This window comes from Balaenoptera acutorostrata, chromosome 2, assembly GCF_949987535.1.
Source record: "Balaenoptera acutorostrata chromosome 2, mBalAcu1.1, whole genome shotgun sequence".
NCBI lineage: Eukaryota > Metazoa > Chordata > Mammalia > Artiodactyla > Balaenopteridae > Balaenoptera > Balaenoptera acutorostrata.
In genome coordinates this window covers 166,927,373-166,952,430 of record NC_080065.1, presented here as the reverse complement: position 1 = coordinate 166,952,430, position 25,058 = coordinate 166,927,373, and the positions used below count along the sequence as shown (strand labels likewise).

At 56.7% G+C, this 25,058-nt stretch overlaps 1 protein-coding gene across 6 annotated transcripts in view; it reads right to left on the bottom strand.

Moving 5' to 3' along the window:
* Nucleotides 1-1,295: 1,295 nt before the first annotated feature.
* Nucleotides 1,296-25,058, bottom strand: part of FLT4 (fms related receptor tyrosine kinase 4) — a 40,568-nt gene continuing 16,805 nt past the window's right edge. Inside the window, exons 7-30 of one of the 6 annotated variants that reach the window (XM_007169828.2) lie at nucleotides 24,743-24,911; nucleotides 24,337-24,454; nucleotides 21,433-21,587; nucleotides 21,181-21,343; nucleotides 19,575-19,704; nucleotides 18,392-18,500; nucleotides 17,015-17,377; nucleotides 16,592-16,738; nucleotides 16,361-16,492; nucleotides 16,086-16,192; nucleotides 15,663-15,798; nucleotides 15,084-15,188; nucleotides 14,624-14,737; nucleotides 14,337-14,425; nucleotides 14,045-14,195; nucleotides 13,468-13,562; nucleotides 12,952-13,074; nucleotides 11,691-11,802; nucleotides 10,326-10,425; nucleotides 9,861-9,966; nucleotides 9,093-9,244; nucleotides 8,024-8,144; nucleotides 6,898-6,983; nucleotides 1,296-3,219 (exon numbers count right to left, since the gene is read on the bottom strand). In XM_007169828.2, the coding sequence (XP_007169890.1) occupies nucleotides 3,021-3,219; nucleotides 6,898-6,983; nucleotides 8,024-8,144; nucleotides 9,093-9,244; nucleotides 9,861-9,966; nucleotides 10,326-10,425; nucleotides 11,691-11,802; nucleotides 12,952-13,074; nucleotides 13,468-13,562; nucleotides 14,045-14,195; nucleotides 14,337-14,425; nucleotides 14,624-14,737; nucleotides 15,084-15,188; nucleotides 15,663-15,798; nucleotides 16,086-16,192; nucleotides 16,361-16,492; nucleotides 16,592-16,738; nucleotides 17,015-17,377; nucleotides 18,392-18,500; nucleotides 19,575-19,704; nucleotides 21,181-21,343; nucleotides 21,433-21,587; nucleotides 24,337-24,454; nucleotides 24,743-24,911 (3,282 nt within the window). In that variant the 3' untranslated portion in view covers nucleotides 1,296-3,020. Of the gene's footprint in view, nucleotides 3,220-6,897; nucleotides 6,984-8,023; nucleotides 8,145-9,092; nucleotides 9,245-9,860; nucleotides 9,967-10,325; nucleotides 10,426-10,998; nucleotides 11,387-11,690; nucleotides 11,803-12,951; nucleotides 13,075-13,467; nucleotides 13,563-14,044; nucleotides 14,196-14,336; nucleotides 14,426-14,623; nucleotides 14,738-15,083; nucleotides 15,189-15,662; nucleotides 15,799-16,085; nucleotides 16,193-16,360; nucleotides 16,493-16,591; nucleotides 16,739-17,014; nucleotides 17,378-18,391; nucleotides 18,501-19,574; nucleotides 19,705-21,180; nucleotides 21,344-21,432; nucleotides 21,588-24,336; nucleotides 24,455-24,742; nucleotides 24,912-25,058 lie in introns of those variants that run through there. The other 5 variants (XM_057541750.1, XM_007169829.2, XM_007169831.2 and 2 more) reach the window with 5 other exon arrangements.

Below are 25,058 nucleotides of genomic sequence, written 5' to 3'. Positions count from 1 at the left end.
GAGTAGCCCAGAAGGGCAGCACCTCTTGGAACTGGGCACAGTGGGGGCACTGGTTCCCACAACATGTGGGTGCACTTTGGGCTGGGTGAACAGGCAGGCATCCAGATGGCTGACACCTGGGTTGAGACATTCGCCAACGGAAAGTGGTTAAATTCAACCAGTGATATTGTAAAGTTAAAATGTCCAAACTCAGCGGGGGTCTTTTCCGTATTCACATTTAGAATTATTATAGAGGTAAAAATAACAGCAAACCCACTACCACCAAAAGCTGCCTTTGTCAGGAGGGACTCTGCCCATGAAAGTGAAAACGAGGCCGGGACAGTGGGCATTGCAGCCGCGGGGTATAGGCAACACAGCAGGTGCCCGAGGAGTGAGAGAGGCCTGAACAGGTAGGCGCAGGGCCTGGCCACAAAGTGGCCTCTGGCTCCTGACCTTTGCTGGGCTTCTGTCTGCTCCCTTGGGTGAGGTGCCCACTGTGCTGTGCTGACAGCTGGGTCCACGTGACATGGCCTGATTTCCTTCCTGAGTCCCTGGGACTGCTCCTGGGCTAGGCCCTCCTGGGAAGCCTGCTGAGGTCGTGCCCAGAGGGCCAGTGTCACACCTCAATCGAAAGCCACCTCTATGCCAGCCACTCACTTGTGAAGGGAAGGCATACAAACATCCCAGGGCAGGGCCCTGCCACACTCTCCTGGGTGGAGCTCATCTCTCTGGGTAGGGATTGAAGTAAGGGTCCTAGCTCAGAACCCCCTGATCTTGGAGTCCAGGAGTCCACTCAGTCATGGAGGTGACCCTGGGTGCGCGCTGAACCCCTCTTGTCCTGTCCCCGTCTGTGGTCTGTGATGGAGGTGGTCATAGGCTCTTTCTGGGGTGGGGGGTGAGACTTGGGGAGCTGATGGCAGGGACCCAGCCTGGGCTGTGCTCTCAGGCCCATGGGCCACCGGTGCTTAGGGCCTGAGGCAGCATTTGGTTCTGGTAGGTGGGGACAAAGCACTGTCACTTTATTCATAAAGTAAACATTAGGGGAGTGTGTTCCTAGCTCTCTCAGGAGCCAAGCTGGTCGCTTCCCAGCTCAGAGTGGAACCCTGCGTCCTGGTGCTTCCAGCACCCTCTGCTGGTGGCTTTGGGAGACTCCACAGCCTACTGGGCAGAGAAGGGGGGCTGAGCTGCCTCTGCTGCCCTTTCCTTTGCGTGGCCAGTCCTGTGACCTTGTGGGGCTGATGATCAGCAGGAGGAAGGCTGATCACAGAGACCTGGGATTTAGCTGAGAACCCATTCACTGTAACTCAGGACTGGCATCAAATTTATTATTATCTTTTGTTAAATATTTTATATTTTCGGAGCATATGTTCTACAAGGGGGGGTGGGGGTAGATTTTCTTCCCAGTACATTTTTGTGTGTGCAGTTATGTGACAGGAGAATAAGTGACACAAACACAAACAGGTGGTACACATGTGGGAAGGGGTCTCAGGCCTGGGCCCCTGCACGCAAATCATGAGTTGCTCCTCTGATTGAAAACAGCCTCTGGACTTCCACCAGGTAAACCTGAGACCCAAGTCTCACAGGCAGGTGACATCAGAGGAGGAGGTCCACTGGGGACAGTCATACCTGCATTCACCATATCTTAAAGGAACAATACACAATGTGGGGGGGTTCCTGCCGGGCAAGCCCCTGCTCGCTGCACGGCCGCCTGTCCTGCAAGCGTCTCATGGGGTGGGGGTGGGGTGTCAAACATTGTGGTGCTAACTGGGATGAGGGTCTTTCTCCTGCTAGGGGTGTGGGTAGCTAGGGAGTGTGAACTGGGCTGGGGAGGCGGGGGCCCTGGGCAGAATGGCTCCTGCCTCCAGATGGTCCTCTGCTGTTCTGTGAGAGAGGCTTGACCTGCCAGGGCACTGATGTCAGGTACAGATCAGGGGGCAGAAGACAGGGCCTCCCTGGGGCCACAGGGACATCCACTGATTGCCTCCTGGTACAGAGCTATGCTGGTGGGTCCTCTGGGCCAACCCCAAAGCCTTCCTCGGTGGAACCCACAGTGCTTGCCTCTCATAAGGTTGTTCACAGCTTGGATGGTGCCTTGGGTGGCAGATCTAGGTCCCAGAGGGAAGAACCAGGTGATTCTCAAATGGGGCAGCTCTAGACCATCGGGTGACTCTTCCAGTTCTGGGCTAGGCAGGTGAGGCTGGGGACTTTCTCCAGAAAGAGGTGGCCAGAGTGGGGTCTGTTGTGACAGCACTTAACTGGGTGTCAGAGGCAAGGATCGTCCAGATTCAGAAAAACCTTCCCTGGGCTCCCCTCAGACGGAAGTTTTAAAAAGTAAATTCTTCACAGCAGCTCAAATAGTCTCTGAAGTTCTAAGGAAAAAAACAATGTTGAATAGTACTTCTCAACACGCAGGAGAAGAAGGCTTGCTGTAACTGGCTCGGCACTGCGGAGATGGCTACTTTGAGCTGTTTGGCCAGGCTCAGGAGAGGACACCCCCATTCCCCCCACAAATTTCTCATTTGTTGCTTAGAGCTGGAATGCATCTTTGAGCCATATGCATCTTCTCTTGAGCCTTGGAGTGGCAAGTGAGGAAAACCATTCCCACGGGAAGAGAGGCTGCATGGAGGGGGCAGCATTTTGGGTGGATGCTGGGAGACCACAGCTGAACCTTGATTACTATGTGATTCTCAGACCCTCATATTCCTCATCAGAAATCAGGGATCACACCACCCACCATGATGAGAGGAGGCACCCAAAGAGATATTTCCCATGAGAGTGCCCGACCCAGGGCTGGCCCCTGTGGATGTTGAGCTAAGCGGAATCTGAATCTGAAGGGGAGAAGGGCCCCAGGGATCGGCAGGGTGGTCCTGGGCAGGCATGGTGATGGAGTTCAAGAGAGCCCTGGAGCCTGGGTTTTGCTCTTCCCCAGACCGAATGAGATGAGTTCCCAGCCTGGGCCTCCAGCCCTCTGCTCGCTGGCCAGGCACGGTCCCCACCAACTGTTGGAGCCCAGGGTCCAGTGGGCCTTGCCCGAAGCTGCCTTAGTAGCTGCTGTCTGTGAAGAAGGGCACTTGGGCAGATGGGATGCCATCACTCTCCTCTGGTCGCCCTGCCAGCTCCCCATACTCGCTGTTGTAGAACACCTGGCCCTGGGCCCCTGGGTCTGGCCTCTGCCGCCTCCCTGGGGGGTCAGGGTGCGCCATGGTCACGTCCATATTCCTGCCTGGTCCTTTACAGCTGCTGAGACAGGGAAGGTGACGTCAGTCAGAAAAGAAGAGAAGAGTGATTGAAACCATGTTGGGTCTGATAGGAATCACCAGACACAACCGGAGCAATAAGAAAAGCCAATGGAAGCACACGCAGACTTGACTTAAATACAAAAACGAACCGATGTGACTGTTGGCAAAAACACCAGAGCTTTCTCTGTCCCAAGCCTGGGTGTGGGACAATGGAGAAAGCCCAACTTCATTCCCCCAAACCTGCTTCTCTCCCCTGTGTCTCTGTAAATGACACCAACGCTGATTCAATGACTCAAGCACCTGGGTGTCATCCTTTCTTCCTCCCTTTCCCTCATCCCTTATATCCAGCCCACCCAGAAGTCCTGTCCTGTCTATTCCAAAATGCATCCATGCCCCTCAATCCATGCTCTGCCCCTACTTTAGAGTTGAGCTTCCATAACTGCATGCTCTGGGCTGCCCTAGCACATCTTTCTTCTCCCACTCATGCCTCCCTATAGGCCAGTCTTCAGAGATCCTTCAAATTAGATGGTGTCCTTCTCCTCTTGATACACCCTTCAGTGGCTTCCCATCACCCTCAGAATAAAATCCAAGCTTCTCCCCCTGGCCCAGGAGGCCTTGCTGCTTCCAGTCCCCACCTGCCTCACTGATGGCCCTATGATTCTGCCTCCTTAGCACTCATTTTTTTTTTTTAAATTTGTTTCTTTGCTTTTGCTTCTGTTTTTGCTTTGCTTGGTGCTATTGAAAAACCTGATGCCAATCTCTCTCTCTCTCTCTCTTTTTTTTTAAGTGACTTGGTCTTTTTGCCTGGATTTCCAGAACGTTTATCTCTAAAGTCTAAAGTCAACTAGGATATGCCTCAGAGTTTACTCTTCTTGGGCCAGTTTTCCCAGGTACCCTTCCAATATGTAGATTCAGGTCTCCTTTTATTTAAGAGTTATCTTGAATTACATATTTAAAATATTAGTTCTATTTCACTGTTGGCATTCTTCTTCCTCAGAGACACCAATTGTACACATGTTGGATCTTTTCTACTCAACTTCTAAATTTTTCACGTTCTTTCTGACGCTTCTTTACCTCTTTACTTATTTCAGTTTTAAATTCTTGACTTCTTTTCATGTCTATCAAATGTGCCCTCCACTGTAAGTCTGATCATATCTAATTGTCCCTTGGGCACTCTGCTTTCCATTTTTGAGAGGATTTGTCTTTTATTTCAATTTCTTCCATGAATTTAGTCAGCTCCCATTTGATATCTTCACACTGTTCATCCATTTCTATTCTGAATTTTTGAATTTATGATTCATTGTGCAGCTGCTTATTTAATTATAAATTTAATTCATGTTGATGTGTTGTATCACAGTTTTTCCATGCTTTTTTTTTTTGGAGTGTTTACAGCTATTGAAACCTTTTAATTCTAATTTTCTTTTTTATTCTTATATGGATAGTGCTTATTTTTTCTGTTCATGATTATTCACGCTGAGATTACCCTATGGAAGGGGGGCCAGGGATGTGGGTGTCTCCCTAGTTTTCTTCATTCAGGAGTGCTGTATCAGATCCATATCACCTTGAATTCCTTCAACTGCATCCCTCTTTCCAAAGGCTCTGTTTGTGTCCTATGCTCTATCACCACTGGGGACCAGCCAGTCACTTAGCAGGGAGTGCTGGACCCCCTCTTGGCTGCTGCCATTCATCCATACTGACCAACCACAAGCCCAGGGTTTCCAGATCTTCCTTTCACCTACAGACTTGGATGAAATGCCACACCACAGGGAATGAGATCTGGCATCCTGAGCGGCCATTGAAAGGGCTGGGTGAACCACCTGGAAGTGAGGGTGAGTTAACTTCCCATAGGGTGAGTACTAACCAGTGGTTAAGAGGAGATAGGAAAGAACTGGGCAGATAAACTCCCTCCTTCTCCCTGACAGATGCCTCCAAGGCACATTCCATCCTTGCACCTGTTTGGAGAATGTTCCATATGCCAAGTGAATGCACCTGCCAAGTCACCTGCTACACCTCTTTGTGGCTCATCACAACGTGTTTCTAAGGGGACCTGGGAAGAGAATAGTGCACTTTGTTGCCCCTATCATGAGGTGCAGTTTCTGTAATGAACAGATCCTTGGGTATCTGTCTTCTGGATTCTTAATACAATCTTGCTTCCATAAGAATCTTCTGCAACTTTCTTTTTCCTTCACCACCAGGCACCTGAGGTGTACACTCACTTCCTGCTCACTGCCCTTTCAGAAGCAGTGCCTTCCCAAGCAGTTGTTCTAGTGCTCATACTCTGTTGTCTCCCCAGTCTCTGTGGCCACCGTCCCAAGGACCTTTACATTCCCTTCTCACGGGGCAGTCCCCATCCTGCCCTCCTTCTGCTAGGGCTTGGGCATGGCTCTGCTGGTTCTGCTGCTGAGTTCTATACCCACACATAGCTGAAGTCTCTCCCCTGGTTATATCATAGGCATGGGCTCTGACAGGCCTTGTTCCATGTGTTGTTTTTAGGAAGATCTGTGGAGATTTGAATTTAACTAGCTACCATCCTCTGGCTCACCCTCTTACTGAATTACTTTTTGGGGAGATAAAAAAACTGTTCTGTAAAGAAACAGCCAGAAACTATTTCTGTCAAATAAATTAGCATTAATTTTCCAAACCTAGGTTACTAATAGAGATCACCCGACAGAATCAATAAAAACAAAAAAGGCCAAGATGTATGATACAGATGCAGTAATTATCCCTAGGCATACGACCCCACAACCACCAGTGTCCACAGTGTTGCAAACATGCCCTTTGTAAGCTTCTGGGAAAATAACAGATATTTGGCTAAGTTGTAGAGATCTTAACTATACCTATCAGAAAGGCGAAAAATGGCATCAACTATCCTAATGTGATAAAAATTAACACCTGTGGTCTAGGGTAAAATATTCAGAGACAACATCTATTGATTCAAAAACAGCCTAGGCAGAAGCCAAGATTTGCTCTGAAAAACTGTGTCAGATGACCCAAAAAGGGGACCCTGACAGACACAGGTGTCAAAGGTAGAAGTGAACGGTCTGAACACAAGGATCTGAAGAAAGCAGAAAAGAGCACTGTTTTATATAATATTGTAAGTCCTGTCATTTAAACAGCTATGAGCAAGTCAACCAGTAAAGTGGATAAGTAGACATTTAACTACTTTATATATACCCTTAAAAGTTTAAATATTCAGGTTTTCTTTTTAGAGACGGGGGCTATCTTCTTGGGCAAATGGAGGTCACTGTTTATGCAGGTCACCCCCCTATGCAAGCACACAGGAGGATTTCTCTGTAACCATATTCTTATCAAAGTAGGACACCAGCCATCTCTAGGTCACATGATCTGTGGCCTCCCCTGGCTGGGGGAAGGGTGTTACACGCATTGGGCATGGTGGATCTTTCCTGGTTTCACAAAGAATATTGTCTGAGTATCTGTCGAATGGCAGGGAGGTTTGGGGACCAGCACCAGGTGTACTGGGTCAGGACAGTGATGGGGGAGAGGGGGCCTTTGGTAAGGCTGGTGGACAAAGGCCTCAAGTCCCAGAGTGGCCTGCCTTGAACACACAGAAAGGCACTATGGAGCCATGAAAGGTTTCAGGTAAGAGAGTGACAGGCACATGCCGGCCTGGCCTCCCTTCCCTGGCCCCTTCCAGGGGAGGAGGCTCCAGAAGCCCTACCTGAGCCCACTTTCTTGTCTGTGCCTGCTCTCCAGCCGCTCAAATTCCTCGGAGGCCAGCACCATCCCACTGTCCGTCTGGCTATCCTGTGCAGAGAAAACAAGCCAAGGCTGTGGGCCCCAAGGACCTGCCCCGCTGCCAACCTGACACTCATCCTACGGGAAGTGTGCGGGAAACAGGCATCCGTTCCATCACCAGAGCCTGTAGGTTAGGGTCACATGCCCCCACCACAGAGGGAGAAACTGAGGCCTGACAGGACCATGCCTCACTACTCAGGAGGGTGGCAAAACTGGAACACCCCACTGGGAGACATAAAAGGTGGCTATACACATGCTCAAGGCACAGGCAGAGCAGGAGCACCAGGAGAAACAGGGAAAGTATCGAAAGGATCTGGCAGCTCATAGTATAGAAAAATGATCCTTAGACGCATCCCAGGTTTAGGGGGGCTAGGTCACCTTTAGCACGACTTGGCATGGTTTTCATTTTGATTTCCGTGGAGAGGAAGTGCACTCTTGTCAAAGATGGGGGCCCCCCAGCATTTTCATCTGGCCCTGGGAATGGGAGCCCGGGTCTGCATGGCTCTGGTCCAGGGCACCCACTGCCGCCTCTGCACCCAGCCTCCCCTGGACCTGCGCTCACTCACCAACCCCATCTGGAGGGAGGCTGGGAGGCTGTCTGTGCCTTCAGCCTCACGGAGCTGTAAGAGGTCTACTCTGCTTGACTGCATCTGAGAACACAGGTGGTTTTCCGTGCCCCTTACCCCAGCCTCCTCCTCTAGTGACACCATCTCCTCCTCTCTGGCCATGTGGCTTGATGGCCACCAAAGGGGGGGTCCTGACTCAGGCTGATCCCAGGAGAACCATCTAGAAGGAGTCATCTTTCTGCTGGGTTCCTACGGGAGTTTCTACCTTGCTGGGAGAGAAAGGCTGGGGTGCTAGAGAGGGGAGCCCCTCTGTCAGTGAGGAGGGCACAGGTGAAAGCAGCAGAGACACGGTGGCACAACCTGGACTTGACATTTTCAAGCTGGTTTCTGCTGCTGGCCTCAGGACTTCCTGATATCTGACTCCCTGTGGAAAGAGCCCAGTGGCCCTGACCTGGGGCGCACAGGTGCACCCACCCCACTTACCACTGAGGCCTTGTAGGTTGTCAGGGTCATGGGAAATTCTTCGAACGTTTTCATCCTGAAGGGACCCTGGGTCTGAGTCCCCCTGGCAAGGCATCCCGGAAAGGACACACAATTATAATATCTGTGGGGAGAAAACGTAAAGTGCTGAGAAACGCACTCCAGCACCCTTCCTGAAAGCTCTTTCCACCTCTCATTCTGCACCCTTCTCCACTGGGGAGGGTGTGGAAGGTGAGTGGAGGGCACCCAGCTTATGTGTGACATGGAACTGGAGAGAGACTGGGGGGGGACTTCGCCCCAGGATGGGCCACCCTGTACAATGCAGGCAGTCCCGGTGCTGCAAGCTACTGCCTGACCTGCACGTGCGTGTATGTGTGTGCACATTCGAGTGCCTGTTCGGGGGCTGGTGGAAGGAGCCTGGCAAGAACCAGCTGGGTGTTCCTGTCCCCCAGGCCTGGCTTTGCTCTATGCTGGGGAAGATGGGGTGGGGAGTCTCAGAGCCCTTCTCTCAGCAACGTCAATGGGAATGTGGATGGACTTTCTTGGACTATAGAAATACACTGGCAAGAGACCTCTGACTCCGAACTCTGGGAACTTAGGCTGCATTCTAAATCCTAAATACAGGTTAGTGAGTGACCTGCCCTGCTCCCAGGGTCCCTACCAGTGGCCCTTGGGACTCGCCCCTCTCCCCACCCGCTCCGCTTTCTTTCCCTGCAGTGTGGAGCTGGCCAGGGCATTGTGCCTGAGATGGGCACTTCCTTGAAATTGGCAGGGGGAGGGCCTCTCAGGGGCTAGGAGTGCGGGCAAGCAGAGGATGCCAGAGGGAAGAACTGAGGAGGTGTGGAGAAAAGCAAAGTCGCAAGGCTACATGGCCTTGGAGGGGCCCCGAGACTGACCAGGACCACCAGGGTGTCACCGAAACCGGCACTGTCATTGAATGTCACTTTGTTGAGTTGGCATACAATGGCCTCTCAAGCCCTTGTAGTTCACTTTTCCTTGATGACTGATGAGGATAAAACAAACTATGTCCCCCTTGCCTGGGGGACCCCTGGACCTGGAGAGGGCGGCTGACCTGGCAGCCAGGCTGTGCCGGTGCAGGCTCGGTGGGCTGTCCTCCATGTCAGCGTCGGTCTCCATGACATGCAGGGCCGTGGTGGACGTCTGTAAGAAGCTGCCCTCCTCTGAGCTCTGAGAGCCACAGGAAACCACGCAGTCCTCCTCTTCCTGGCAGGAATGGCACGAATGGCCAGGGTCAGAGGCCTCTGTGCCCCCTTAGGCCCGTCCCTGCCCTCAGGACTGCTGGAGTTCCTGACCCTTCAAGTGCCGTGCTCAAGGGCTCCAAGGACTAAAGGAGCAGGCAAGTTCTCTCCACAGCCCTCCCAGGCGCCCCATCTGAGGAGGAGGTCGGCACAACAGGACCATCCTCACTCCAGAGCCCCGGCTGCCCCGCAGCCTCAAGAACCAGCACTAGTGCTTCCCACCCTCTTCTTGGGCAGAAGTGGACCCCAAGTGCCTGTCTCCAGCCCCTGAGGCTGGGGCAGCAGGCAGCTCCCTGTTCCCTCCTCCAGGTCCCAGGGCACTTGCTGAGGCCCTGAGCTGCCTTTGTTCCCCACCCCTGTGGGGGGAGATACAAGTCAAAGGCAGGTGAAGGGGGCAGAGGGACAGAGAGGGAGGTAGAGGAACACACCACTATTCTGCTGGGAGACAGGGCTCCTTGTAGGCTCCCTGAGGACCAGCCTGGGGCTCTTCATGGGCAAAGTTGGGCTCTGACCATCCACGTGATGGTCCCCGGGTTGGGGCCAGAGGTTGCTGTAGCCCGACAGGGAGAGTGGGGGCTCACCTGATGGCCCCTGCCCTGAAGCAGGTCCCCCAGGATCTCCACCAGATCTGAGAACGCAGGCCTCTCTTTGGGGTCTCCGGCCCAGCAGCTCAGCATGATGCGGCGTCTGCGGGTACAGCCAGATGCTGGACTGTGTTCTGAGTGCACCCCTCACCCTACCCCAGCAGACCCTAAGCCCCCTGCCTAACGACCCCTCACGCCTGCTCTGCCTCCCTCCCTCCCCAGGGCTTAGGTAGGGCTGTCCCTCCTGCCTGCAGGGAGGAGAGTTGTCAATGGACCAGTGGTGGAGTGAGAGACTGTGTCTGCAGGCCTCCACGCCCACCCCTGTGACTGAACAACCTCCCACCTCCCACCCTTGCCTGCATGCCGCCCTTCCCATGCCCGTACACAACCCCTCTTCCCCTTTCCCAATGCCCACCCACCCCTCTGGCCCCCCAGTGCCTCACAGCTTCCCAAGAGACTCACATGGCAGGAGTGGCCAGCTCTGGGGCCCTCATCCGGGTGCCTTCTTTCAGCCGTTGGCAGAACTCCTCATTGATCTGCACCCCAGGGTATGGGGAGGCCCCTGAGGGCAGGAACAGGATGGGTGGGTGGGTGGGTGGGGAGCAGGCTACTACTGTTCAGCCCAGACCCCGAATCGCCTCTGTCCTGGCCCTCCATGGCAGACCGCTCGGCCTGCTGCTCCCCTCCCCAACTGCTAGTTCTTCATCGGGTTAAGAGGACGGTGGCACGCGCTTGCTAGAGCTGCCATGAGCATCAGCGCTTATCACAGGCACATTAGCGAAAACATGTCCCATCCTGGGATCATCAGGGTCAGTAGAGCTTCGATGAGCCATTTGAGCTGCCCTGTCACAATGACCTCTCTTAGGAGAAGCTTCCTCTAATTCTTCTTTAAGTCCTGTGGCTGTACCAGCAAACAGGACCTAACCCCTCCTAGCTCCCTCCTTGCCTCTCCTGACCAGGGGAAAAACAGCTCCTGCAAGCCATACAGCAGTGGAACGACCCTTTTAAGACAAGAGTCAGACTGCTCTATCCTTCCCTCAAAACCCTGCATGGCTCCCAGTAGACTTAAATTCCAGGTTCTCATCCCAGTGGGCCTGCAGAGGCTGCACGAGCCACCTCTCCTAGCTCTCACTGCATCTCCCAATGCCACCTGCTTACACGCTGCCCACCTCCAACAGGCGGGGACCATGGCCGTGGCTAACCCCTCATCCTGGACTGCTGTCTTCCCAGGCCCACCTGCCTCTACTCCACCCACCTTCATCAGCCTGGGCCCTCCTGGCCCCGCTGGCTCACACACAGTGCTGTCCTTCCTGCGCTCTTCCATGTTCTTTTATTTTTAGTAACAGCATCGGTCATGGCTGCCATTCAGTGTTTTCACTTTCCCACTTGTTTACTGCCTCACCCCTACCCTGGTGGGGGGGGGGGCTTCACCTTGGTCCCAGCAGGGCCCAGGTTCCCATGTGAGGTTCTCGCAGGTGTGGTCACTGAGTGAGCACCCAGTCTCCTCCCAGCCGCTCCCAGCCCTGCAAAAGCAGGAGCAGCACCCCCAGTGGCAGGTGAGGAAGGGGCTCAGCCAGGGAGGGAGAGATCCGGGGGAACTCGTATGGTGTTACCCTCTGTGACCTGTGTTGACCCCAGGAGCTGCTGAGTGGACACAGGGTTCTGCCCTGGCACAGGCTGGAGGTGAAGGGGAGAGGTAGGGCGCTCTCCAACCACCTGCCTCAGAATGACCTGGGCTGCTCAGCTCCTTGTGCAGAGGGGCTGGTGGAGCGACCTGGAACCTGTGATCTTGCCTGCCCCCTCCCCTGCACCCTGCCCTGCACTCACCCAGGGAGAAGATCTCCCAGAGCAGTACCCCAAAGGACCACACATCGCTCTGTGTGGTGTACACCTTGTCGAAGATGCTCTCGGGGGCCATCCACTTCAGAGGCAGTCGGGCCTGTGGGAGGAACATGTGTCCCCAGTGGGGGAGCGAAGAGAGGGAAGAGGCCAAACCCTTGGGCAGCCCTCCTCCTGCCCCCGGGCTCCCCAGGACTCTGCGGAGTCACATCCCAAGAAAGGCTTTTTGATCACATCCACCCTGTGTGTATTCGGAGGGCTCTTGCAATTTGCCCTGTTCCCACTCCCACATCCTGCAGGTAGGATGCAGAAGCCTTCGTTCCTCCCTTGAAGGCTTCTGCCCTGCTACTGTTCTCCTGGGTCCATCTGGGTCCCTCTCTTCCTCTGTGCTCTCCCAAGGAAAACTTGCAGCCCTCCTCCAGCTCCAGACCCCTCAGCCCAGCATCCTGAGGAACACCTGTATCCCTGCACAACCTCACCAGCTCCACCTTTCTCCACTCACTTGGTCCCCAAACTGGAAGCATGGCATCATTCCTGACCCCTCCTCCTGTGGCTTCTGATGTGCTTCTCCTCCTATGGCTTCTACCTGGGAGCCCTGAGGGCCACGGCCCTTCCAGAATTGCCTCTGCCTCCACCCCAGCACCCCCACTCCCCTCTCCTCACAGCCTGCAGAGGGGGGGCTTCTAGACCGCACACCCGACTCTTACCTCCACAGCCCCCACACACCTGCCAGTTAGAATGAAGTACAAAAGCCTTCACGGTGGGCCTCTCATAGCCTGGACCCATTTTGCCTGTTGACCTCCCTCTAAGCCTCTTCCTTCCTCCCCTGGGGCAAAACCCTAATCAGCTATGGATGCTCAGATGCCTGCCTCTGAGCACCACCAACGAGACACAAGTTGCACCTAGCACCCATGTACTTTGCTGTGACCCTGCTACACCAGGTCTGTCCACCTCCAGGACAGACACCACGTAGGGTCCACCTCTGCATGCCCAGCCCCTCGTGGGCAGGCATGGGGAGTCAGTGCCCACCTAATGGACCAAGGTACGGGGCCAAACACAAGCTCCAGTTGGAGCGCTGTGGTCCCTGTTTGTCAGCTCCTATTTCCACTCACCTGCTCCAGGTGCCTCAGCAAGGTCACCAGCATTCCCGTAGGCGCAGGCCCTCAGACCTTCCATGTGGATGGCAGTGAGTCCACCACCCTGCTCCATGGCCCCCAACCCCCATCCTCCCTCTGTGGTCTGCACTCACGCTGCCCTTGCGCACGTAGTCAGGGTCTTTGTAGATGTCCCGGGCCAGGCCGAAGTCACAGATCTTCACCACATCACTTTCTGACAGCAAGATGTTCCGAGCAGCCAGGTCTCTGTGGATGCACTAGGGGTGCAATGAGGTGCAATGCAGTGATCAGTGCAGGCCCCTGGGGCCACACCCATACCTAGAGCTCCAGGGTGCCCCACCTGAGCCCTGCTCTTTTGACAACAGATTTCTGTGTGCCCCCAGGACTTGCCATGGAGAGAGCTTGTGGAACCGTGCGGACAGCAGAAGAGGCTATGCAGTGGGACAGACTGATTCTATATCTAGCCCTGCCTCTGACTAGCTGGAGATCTTGGGAAGTCAATTCCACCCTTTGGGCTCAGTTTATAACTCTGCGAAGTGGGAGAGATGCGCCTTGATCATAGCTGTGCTGTGGGGTGAGCTAGGACCAAGCCTGGCATGCTGGTGAGTTTTGGCCTTTCTCCCCTCTGAAGAGCCTGCCGGGGCAGTCACCTTGCGAGAGGCCAGGAACTCCATCCCTCGGGCCACCTGGAAGCTGTAGCAGACAAGGTCTTCCATGGTCAGTGGGCTCAGCCACAGGTCCTCAGCTGCACAAAGAAGCAAGGCTGGCTCAGGAGGGTCCTCGTCCGTGACTCCCATCTTCCACCCAGCCCCAAAGGGAGCATTTGTTCACTGAACCTGGCTGCATCCCTCCTGGCCAGGCTTAACGAGCATGTTGGCCCCCTCTCCTGCCCCTCAGCTTCCATTCTCTCCGTGACACCCACTAACCACTTCCAGAGCGGTGACTACTGTTGCCACACTAGACCTCTGCCCCTGCTACTTCTGCCTGGACTGTTCCCCACCATGTCTGCAGGGCAAACTCCTGTTCACCTCTAGATGTCCAAATCAAACATCAAAAGTCTCTGTGAAAACTGTTCCTGAGGTGTCCTCCCTTCCTAAGGCAGAGTGCATTACATGCTCTCCCACATAAGTCTCTCCAGGAGGGTCCCAGGCTGGCTTATCCCAGGGTCCCTGATCATGAGGTATGAGTGTGCCAGCGAACTCAGGCAAGGGGAAGCCAGACTCTTACCTTCTTGGACCGGAGGGGCTCGTCCTGCCCCGCCCTTGCCCATCAGGAGCCTTGTGAGGAGGGCCCTGTCGCTGCTCCCTGGCCTCCTCCGGTCAGCCTTGGCACCCTCTACCATGGAGCAGAAGCGCCTTCGCTGCTCGGGGGACTTCTCCTGCGATGCACAAAGCAGGTCCGAGGGGGAGGAGGCTGGCCATCTACTGCAAAAGCACTCCCCGCGCCTTCTCCCCAGCCCATCTAAGCACCTTGCCTGCTCACCAGCAGAGCTCTGGCCCCTGGTGGGGCGCCTACCTACCGCGTAGGGGTTGAAGGTCTCCCGCTTGGTGCGCAAGAAGTTGGAGAGGTTGCCGTACTTGCAAAACTCCACGATCACCATGAGGGGGCCTGGGGCAGGGCAGGAGCCAGGATCTTGGTGACTGAGGGCACGCTGGAGGGCAAGCACCACAGCCACGGCCCTGCCCCAAAGCCCTCCTGTGCCCCTCCTCATCCCCGCCCATTCCCAGCCCAGCTGGCCCTTCGCACCCACAAAGACAGAGCACCCTGGGGGACTCACCCTCCCGCCAGGGCACCTGAGCTCTTTACCGTTGGGCTTGGTGCACGCCCCCAGGAGGTTGACCACGTTGAGGTGGTTACCGATGTGGATTAGGATTTTGAGCTCTGACATCAGGGCACGGTGCTCGCTGGCTGTGGCGCCCTCTGGAGGGAACATGGGGGCTTCGCGTGGTGCCCAGCCCATCACCCAGCCCTTGCATGACCCTCTTTCCGCGCCACTAGCTTAGCTGAGGCATGGCCAGTGCTCTTGCTGGTGGGGGCGCAGCACATCCCACCTGCCTCTCTGAGGCAAAGAGTTTAGGTGGAACTGGTAAGTATTACTCAGATGTGAGCCCCAGGCTCGGCTCTGATTCCCACGGACTCCCTGTAGAACCTAGGGTAAGAGTCTGTTCTGAGCCTGTTTCCCCTCCTGTACCACAGACCCACCAGCCCACCCAGGGCTGCTGATCCCCACCAGCTCAGCCACCCCTTCTACCAGCTGACCCCACACCTTTCAGCATTTTCACGGCCACAGTGTCACAGCTGCTGCCCTTGTTGATGCCAAAGGCCGAGGCTTCCACCACCTTCCCAAAGGCCCCATGGCCGAGGACTCTCCCTGTAGGGGCAGGGAGCCGGTTCCAGGTGAGCTGTATGGGGGTGAGGGTGGAGAGGATTGGGCAGAAGGGACAACCCCTGTGGAGGGCCAGGAAGGAAGGCCCAGGAGGCGGAGGAAAGTCGGGCTCCCCTCTGCCAAACAGGAAGTGCATGGGGAGTGGGAGTGGGAAGAGAGGGAAAGGAGAGGCAGACAGGAAGGCCTGCATCCTCTCCCAGCAGGTGTGATGGGCCCACCCTGCTTAGAGCAGCAGGAAGTGACCTCGGGGGCCTGGGAATTGAGAGCCCCAATCATTGTTCTGGGGATGCATGCCTAGATGGACAGGTCGGGCCAGGTGGGGGCTAGGTGGGACCTTCTGGCATGAGTTCTGAGAATGGAGGGATTTCAAGGCTGTAGCTTGCCCAGCCCCACAGCAGCTGAAGCTGTCTCTGCCCAGCAGTACAGGGTGGGTGAAGTAGGCTGGGTGCGGGGTCTCACCAAGGTGCAGCCGTTCCCTGGGGAACTCCCACTGACTGGCATCATAGGACAGGTATTCACACTGCTCCTCCAAAGGAACTTCCCCAGGGTCCATGATGATGGACAAGTAGCCGGTCTTGATGTCTGCATGGGTTGGCTGGGGGTGTGGATGGGGACAGCTCATTGACTTGGCCATACCACCCTGGCTTGGGTAAAATTTTGCCTGGGACAGATGGGAGCTCCTTAGGGACTTTCAATATAGGAGGGGACAGATGGACAGACAACCTCTGGTCCTGTAAGAGCCCAGCATGGAGGGGTCAGGGAGGCCTCCCAGGATACAAGGCTTCCAAGTGGAACGATATTCCTTAACTTAAGGGCTAGCCAGGGTGGAGAGAGACCCCGTGAGGAGCTGGGGAGAGACTCAGCTGGGGAAGGAGTGCTCACCCTCCTCATGTTACAGAAGATGAGGAGGAGGAGGACCCAGAAGAAGACGGCGATGACCCCGGTGCCAATAAGGATCACGATCTCCATGTTGCCTTTATCCTCGGAGCCTGAGTGGGCAGAAAGAGGCTAGTGTGTGCGTGTTGTGAGGGGGGAGACGGTGCACCCTGAGTCAAGTGCCCCTTCTGGTGTGCACAACTAGCAGTGAGGTGGCCACGAGAAGACGGCGCCAAGGGCAGGCGGAGGGTGGGTGGACGGGCGCGAAGGGGAGGCCGGACCTTCCACGGCCACGCTGGCGGAGGAGTTGACGCAGCCCTTGGCGTTGCACACACTGCACAGATAGCGCCCGGCATCCTCCTCGCGTACGCGCTGGATGCTCAGCCTCTGGTTCGAGTCCGCCAGGTCGATTCCTGCAGCGAGTTGGGGTGCAGGTTCGAGTTCAGGTAGGTCTGGGGCCTTGGCCTCAGCAGCTTCCGGACCCCGCCCTTTACCCATGTCCATCCCCCTACCGGACTCTTCCTCCAGCGGCCTCTCATCTTTGTACCACACGATGCTGGGCATGTGCGCCCCGGCCACCGGGCACCTCATCTCCAAGGAATCGCTCACATTCACCAGGAGGTCGGTCAAGTTCTGCGTGAGCCGCGGGACTTCCAGGGCTGGGGGTGGGGTGGAGACGGAGCTAAGTGGAGCTGCAGAAAGCGGGAGGGCACTCCAGGCAGGGGCCCTCCAGGGCTGGGAACTCTCGAAGCTGAAGGGTCAGGGTTTGAGCTCGGGGGTGGGCCGGGCTGCGCACCTCCACAGAAGGGCTGGGGAGGGTGACGCTCTTGCAGGCTCGGGCTTGGGAATGGACCGCCCAGGCGCGTGCTGGGCTGGGGGTGAAGGCTCCTTGGGAGGCGCCGCCCTGCCCTGCCCTCAGGCCCTGCCTGCCTCACCCTGCACTGACAGGTACTTCTTGTGGCAGTGCTTGTCGTGGCTGCGCCGGTCCTGCACCTCGCACACGTAGTCGCCTTCGTGTTCCGGTGCCACGCTGGGGATGGTCAGGCTGAGCGTGGCGTGGCGCACCCCGGGCGCTGCCTCCTCCAGGCTGGCGGCCAGCGGCGTGGCGAAAAGGTGCACGTTCTTGCAGTCGAGCAGCAGCGGGTTCCCGTGAGCGTCATGCAACGTGGACAGGTTGAGGCGGTACCAGCGCAAATGCTGATAAGTGTAGTTGTCGGCCCGGCAGCTCAGGTGCACGGCCTGTCCCTCTAGAGGATCTTCTGATGGCTCCGATTCTATGCTGAAGCCATCGGGGATGGCTGGGGAGGGAGGAGGAACCACTATGAAGCTGTGTCACAGTGTTGGCTCACTTACCACCCTGCCCAGGGCCTCTCTCTCCCTTTCTCATTGGCCTTTGGACTCATTCAGCTCTCAACTAAGGGTGTACATCACATGTATCTGGGGCAGGGACACCACTCTGGAGCCCTTCTCCCTCTCACTTACAAGAGACCAGCTCTCTGAAGTCATTTCCACCAGGCTCTCCTCTGGCCTTGCCTCCCTCTAGCTTTTTCCTAGACAAGCCCCAACTGGCTGCTGCTCCTACCTCTCCCAGGATCCCAGATCATCACTGAGTTCCTTGCTACCAGGCTCAGCAGGGGCCTGGGTCCCCATTCTCCCTCACTGCTGACCACACTCCCCACCACTGTCCCCTCCTTGAAACAATCTGGTTTCATTAGCTTGTGGCAATGCCTCCCAATTTCCTTTTGTCCCTCTGGCCGTTCATTGTCAAGCTCCTATGGGCTCCTCTCCCCTCCAAAGTGTTCTCTTTGGCTCCATCTTTCTTCCACGTGCCCTTGTCTACACCTCTGGGCCCAGTGACTGTCCTTCCATGATCTTCTTAGCTTTTCTGAGGTCACTAACAAGTTTGAAAATCTGAGGAAACTATGGACCTTCTCCCCAGGGCAAAACGCACATAGGAACCAGCTGCTGTGCAGGATCCAGGGCTTAGGAAGGGGGTGGGAGGGAAGTGGAGTTAGGCGGAGCTGTGGGGAACAAGAGGGCACCCATAGGGGAGGCACTCCAGGTCTGGGGGCAGATGGGGCCAATCCATCCCAGTGGATTACCACCCCGGTCCATATGCCGATGACCTCCAAATCTATCCCTCCTGCCCAGACCCAGGGGCCCAGTGGACCCTGGATATCTCTCCTGGGTGCCTCAAGGTCACCAGAAACTCCATGGGCCCCAATCTAGGCATATCATCTTCTCCCAGGCCTGCTCTCCTCCTGTGCCCACCTGGTTCCTGACCTCCATCCAGGCCTGCCCAAGTCACTCACTGGTCACATAGAAGTAGATGAGCCGCTCATCCTGGCCCACTTTGTTGAAGACCACGCACTTGTACATGGCAGACACATTGGCGTCCTGGATCACCAGCTTGCTCACCGTCTGGACAGGACATGTGTCAGGCATAAGGATCCATTTCCCGCATGAGTTCCCCTACCCCAACCTCCTTTTCTGCACGGAGGTTGCTGTGCCCACCACAGTAATGAGGGAAACTGAGGCTCTGAGCGGGAGATGACCAAAGCTCAGAGACAGTACCAGGAATGGCGAGGCAGGGAGAAGGTGGTGAGGCCCTCGGGCAGCAGCAAGAGGTCGCTCCCCAGAAAACCCAAGGGACAGAACTATGGACAGTTGGCTTCAACTGTGGCTGAGGTCAGAGGGCAGCATCAGGCAGGACCAGAGAGACCTCTGGCTGTGGATGGGCTCAGGCTGTGGCCATGTCGAGGAGGGGACAGGGGCCTGGTAGCACTGGGATGGTCCAAGCCAGAGCTAGGATTCATGCTCTGGTCACATCAAGGGTCAGCCTGTGGTCCAAGGGGAGCAGCTGGTCACTGTGTGAGATCCTTGTGGTGTGCCCACAAGTGCCCTGGGTCGTGGCAAGGGGAGGGGCTGGGTTCCAGGGCTCCGGAAGGACTCTGGCCTGGGGGAGTAGGAAGCTTGGAAGCAGAGGAGGAGAGAGGGCCATAGGCCCTGCCTACCATCCAAAGACCCCACCCCCCAACCCCAAGCCGGGCACTTCCTGGCCAGCCTGGAACAGGAAGAGGCTCTGGAGGTGTGTAGGAAAACAGGAAGTGACTGTAGGAAGTGGGTGCCTTTGTTCAGTCCTTCCCCTGCCTGGCCTCTTCTAGGCATTGCCCCCAGCCTGAGCCAGCAGCTCAGCAGCCTTTGGTAAGGATGGAGGCGGCCCCCAGCCCCAACCCTCCCAGCCCTGGGTGGCTTGGGCCCATGGCCTTGAATCTCAGCTTCCCTGTCTGGGAAGCAGTTGGAGGTTTGGCCCCCACAGTCTACATGCAGGCAGGGAAACTGATGCCCAGAGACACTGCAGAAAGGTTACTGACTCTCAGCTGCTATCGCAAGAGCTCTGCAAGCCCAGTGGAAACCTAGAAGGCCAGGAGAGGGCCCCACCCTGCCTCCTTTCTTCTTCTCCCCCAGCCACTCAGTGGCCTGGTTGGCCCATACCTTATTTTTGCCCTCCACAAACTCAGTCCAGGTGTCCAGGCTCTCAATGGGGTTCACAGCGTCCTGCATGGTCACCTCCCTCCAGTCCTGGCACTGTGGCATTTGGTCTCGCTGCTGCCGCCGCTGGCTGCTGAAGACAAGGAGGGGCAAGGGCAGGTCAGGGATACAGGCAGAGAGGGCCCACACTGGGGGTAGGGTCAAGCTTTTCTCCTACTCAGATTCATCTCACATCATGGTGGGTAAGGCTGGCCCTTGGGCTGAAGTGAGAGAGGGGGGCGGGGGCTTTGTTTCTGGAACACTGTTCAGGGCCTGGCGACCCATACGGCACGAGCTGCCAGACACAGCCTTGCCCAGTAAGCCAGGACCTGCGCCTGCAGAACACCACAGGCCCGTGGCTCTGCGGTCATCCTCTAGTCTGTTGTGCCTCCTGCTCCTACCTGCACGTGTCCCTTCCTGCAAAGTCCACCCAGACCTCCTAGGGCAGCAAAGTCACCACTCCTGTTACAGGAAGCCCTCTCCCTCCCTACCCCTTCTAGAGCTGCAGCCCCTCCCTGGGCTGGCTGTGCATCCCAGCACCTTTGGTCTCCTGCTGGGATGGGGGTCTGGGGGGAAGGGGTGGCCCAAGGGAGGCTCTTGTCTGCCGCTAATGGAGCAGAGTTGGCCCCAGGGTTCTGTAATCATGCAGAGCATAACGGTAGAGCGTAAGAGGGAAGCACATTTGGAGGTGCCAGTGACCTGCAGCCTTGTGGTCTAGAAGAATCTCTTATAAGCCTTGAATGTTGTGGGCTGGCCACCCTGACTGAACCTTCCTAACTGACCATGCCAGGGCCACAGCCCCTTTGCCGGTATAGCCACCCTGTCTCCCTTGGGTTCCCAGCTCCTGTCTCTCCCCAGCCTGTGACCCTGCACCCTGCCCATTAGCATCTCTTGCTAAAAGGCAAATGTGACTAGTTACTCCCCTGCTCAACACCATTCACGGGTTCTCTAGTGCCTTCCAGACCACTGACCACCTTGGCCCCTCCATTCCGGGCCCTTGTTTGTCCAAGTTTTCTCTGTTCTCCCAGACTGTCTGTCCTGTTGGCGACCAGTCAGGTAGGGCAGTGTGGCCCAGCAGTTGGGCAAGATCTGCTGCTTATTGCCGTGACCTTAGGAAAGTCACATCCCTTCTCTGACCTCACTTTTCTCCTCTCTAAGGGGTCATGGTGAGCGCTGCACAGACGAGCTGATGAGCATTGGACATGCTTAGTGTGCCTTGGGGCTTGGTACAAGTCTCACAAAACTAGCCTAGATCTGCCTGTTTGGTGAGGGGTGTCCTCCCTGGTGCCCAGAGGTCCTCTCCAGATATGCAGTTGTGTGTCTGGGGGGCTTTGCTTTCAAGGGAGGTGGGTGGGCTGGACCATCCCCAGTGTCCAGCCCGGCCTGATTGATATAAGCGAGCCTTGCTCAGGCGAGGTGAGGTCAGGGATCGGCTACAATCCCTGAATCGCGATAGGGTTTGGGTTTAGAGCAGGGGTCTGGGGAGGGCTGTGGACAGTCAGTGGGGGTTATGACTGAGGTTGGAGATTGGGCTGGGAAGCAAGGGGAGACAGGGTGGAACCACACTTACAGGCTGCGCTGGGTGAAGGTCTTGCAGGGGGTCCACGGCCGCCAGTGCCACTGGATGCTGAGAGGAGGGGGCACCCCATAGGCCGTACAGGTGAGGGCCTGGCGACTATGGCGGGAGTAGATGCTGGGGGAGGAGGCCTCCTTCTCGTGGATGTGGGGAGGCACTGGAGACACAGGCAGACAGCCAGTCAGTCAGCCTCCCCCACCACACCCGCCTGTCCACCATCTCCTCTCCTGTCCTGCCCACACGTACCATTTACCACCAGCTCCAGGCTGATGTTGCGCCTCAGGCCGGCCGCGGAGTTCCACAGGGCGAGGGTGTAGATGCCCGCACTGGCTTCCGTCACCTCCTTGAGCACCAGAACGTGTGGACTATGGCGCCCTGACACTGCCTTTCTGTCCTTGTACCTGGCCCAGGAAGGGAGTTCAGGGGGCTGTGCGGACCCCACCCCGGCCCTGTCCTGGCACTCCTTCCATAAAGCACCCCAGCCCCTACAACTGGGATATACTGTCAGGAGGCAGGAGAGGCCAGGAGCAAGAGGCCCCTCCTGCACCAGACCAGGCTGCTGGGAAGAGTAGTAGGGGTGTGGGCTGCAGCAGCTGACTCTGGACTGGGGAACAGATGGCCTAAAGGCTATGGGGAGGGTCTCCGGGCTCAGCCTACCGGGTCTCACAACACCTATAGGCTCAGGACCAACTGCAGTCCCCAGGGGGCCTTGTCTGTCTCTCATAGGCTTCACCGGTGTGTGCTGTGACGGGGTGGAGGTGCAGTCCCCGAGGGGCACAGCTCCTTACCACATGGGGGTCCAGGAGCCCTGACCCTGGCTCTGCCCTTTCTGGATCTCTCCAGATACGGGGCCTTCTTGTTGCCCTGCCCCCTCCCCAGGGCTATGCAACTCACTGTCCTGCCTTGCTTGGATGCTAGACACCTGCAAGTCTCCCTCTCTCCTATATTCATATCACCCGCTCGTCAGAGAAGCTGTGTGAACCGGGAGCCGGCCCTTGGGCCTGTGCCTGCTCATCTGCACACTAGTGTTCACGCGTATGTCTGTTGACTGTCCGTCTCCCCTACTGAGCTGTACAGGGACTGTCCCCTCACTGCCATATCCCCTACACGTAGAGCAGCACCCAGCACACGTAGGTGCTCGATGCACACGTGAATGAATAAATAAACTCACACCCCAAAGGAGACTCCTCCCCAGTACTGAGCTGGGAGTGCTGCAGGCAGTGCTCCTGCAACCCAAGCTCTGGACTCTGCCTGGAAGCTGCCCTCCCTTAGGCAGGTGCCTTACCCTGGTTTACTAAGCCAGAGAGACACTAGGAGAAGCACAGCCCTCGGGGCAGAGAGTAACAGTGAGGGGGATGCAGGGGTCTGGCCCTCAGCTGCAACACCACAGCCCAGCCAGAAGAGACGTGACTTGCCAGGAGTCACACAGCAGGGCAGAGCAGGACCCAGGCTGTGAGGCCTGCTGGGCTCTGGTGCAGAATCCTGGTTGCCACCTGCCGCATTTGTGATCCTAGATGAACTGCTTCACTGCCCCAAGCCCCTGTGTCCTCATCTGAAAACCAGGGAAACCAAATGAACCTTCTTGCAGGTGTCGTCAGGCCTACCCAAGATATGGCCTTTAGGGTCAGCATGATGCCGGACACACAGAGGCTGCTTTGGGAACCAGGACCAGCCTGTCTGTCTGTCCCCTAGATCTCCAATCATCACACGATTACCTGGAAGAACTGGCCCCTGTGGAGCTATGGTCACCATTAGTGCCCTGGGGCAGGTGTCTCAGTGAACAGTGGGCCCAGCTGAGCACTTCTTGGAGGCAGGTATTGGCCAAGTGAGAAAAGAAAGGCCAGATGTGGTGGGAATGGTGAGAGGCAGTCAGCTGCCTGAGGATCAGGCCTGGGCCAGATCTCTGATGCAACAGAGCTGGCCACCCTCCTGGACAGGGTCAGTACTACTGGCCTTGGAGGGCAGGGTACTGGGCCCTAGGCGTCTCCAGGAGACCGCACCTGTGAGGGAGGCTCCAGGCTGCATCAGTGCCCTTCCGGACCCTGTCTCAAGGGTCCTGGTCCTGCACCAGATGCCCCTGATGGACCCCAAAGCCTGTGGCCTCAGAGGTAGGGTCACAGAAGGCGCAGGCCCAGGACATCCAGGGGCTCTCCCAGGAGAAGCCTGCTTCCAGCCTATGGCCCATGAAGTGGGATGCTGGCTGAGAATGTCTGGGCTTCTGCTTGCCCAGCTCCAGGCTTTCAGCAAAGGTCATCCTGCCTGGTGGGAGGTGCTCCAGGCTGGGAAGGCAAGGCTCCTCTGGCCAACTGTGAAAGAATGGAGCAGACCCCTCCCAGGAGGCTCAGGGCTTGGGCGGGAGTGCCCTTCCCCTTTCCTGGCCTGTTTTCCTCATGTGTACGATAAGGGTCAGGCTAGAGTGTGACCTCCCAGGGTCAGGCCAAGTGGACTGCTCAGATGGCCGAAGGGTGCATGGTGGGGTGCTGTGCTCTCAGCTCTCAGGGAGCTCTCAGGGAGCGCCCGGTGAGGGTGAAACCACCAGTGAGGGACCCCTCACTGACCCTTGGCATACCCTGCAAGGGAGACCATACTCTCAGGTCACACACCAGAACTGGGGATCTGGAGCCTGGAGGCCTTCCGGAAGTTCTAGCTCACTGCCACACAGATCAGGCCCAGCCCAGGGCCCAGCACCATAATAATTTGTGAAACCCCTTTGACATCTCCAAAATTCTGGTTAGAAGGATCCTGGGGGTGGCAACCTATTTGGAGAGGGGCCTAGAAAACCTGAAGTCATCCCTCTATGACACCCTCCAGCGGGGGCCCTCAGAGAGGCTGAGTGGGTGCAGGAAACAGTTAGATTATGCTGTGCCCGCCACACCCACACATAACAGGAGACTGGTATTTACACTCTTTCACAGTTTAGCAGCAATTCAGGCCAACCTTTCCTCTAGCCAAAATATCTCATTATGTGCATATTCCTTAGAATCTTCATAGGGGTTCCCTGCCCAGGGTGCAGGCCCTGATAGTGGGGACAGTTCCCCATCCAGGTCTCAAGGAGTAGGCCGTGATGGGGAGAACGCTGCCCTTCCCTCCCTGTGGTTCTTTCCTGCATTGGACCTGGTGGGTAGTGAGGGGCAGGAGCGAGGGAGGTACCATTGGAACTCCGGTGGCGGGTATGCTGCCAGCTTCACGGGCAGTTTCACCAGCTCGTCTCCTGCCGTGGCCTCCAGGACGGGACCCTTGAGCCAGTCGACGCTGATGAAGGGCTTTTCTGCCAGACGGGAGGCATCAGGGTAAAGCTGGGGCCAGCATCGCTGACCCACCACCACCCAGGGATTCACAGCCACCCCCAGTGGCCAGATGCTCTGCTTTCTGGGGTGTGGGAACCGGGCAGTCCGTCCACTCACGGCCCTCCCTTCCCTCTGGCTGGACTCCACACTGCTCAGGTGCACCATGACCTATGACCCTCGGCCCACACTGCACAAGAACCCTTGTTCCCCAGGCTTGACAACTGACCTAGCCCAGGCCATGCTGGGCACAATGACCTGACAGGCCGTACCATGCACAATGACCTCAGTGCTCTCCTGGAATTGCTGGATGCCATTGTTGGCCAGGCACACATATGGGCCCAAGTCGTGCTGGCTGACGTTGTGGATGGTGAGGATGCTGGAGAGCTCTGTGTGAGTCTGCTGGGAGCGCCGCTCTGGCACCCACTTACCCCGCTCTGCCTGCCCAGGACCAGGGGAAGCATAGCGTCAGAGCAGGCTGACTCTGACAGAACTAACCCCCATAGGCACACACCCCAGCCCAGCCAGCAATAGCTCCAGAAGCCTTGGACCCAGACCCAGAGTTTTCCTCGGGATAGGAAAACTTCT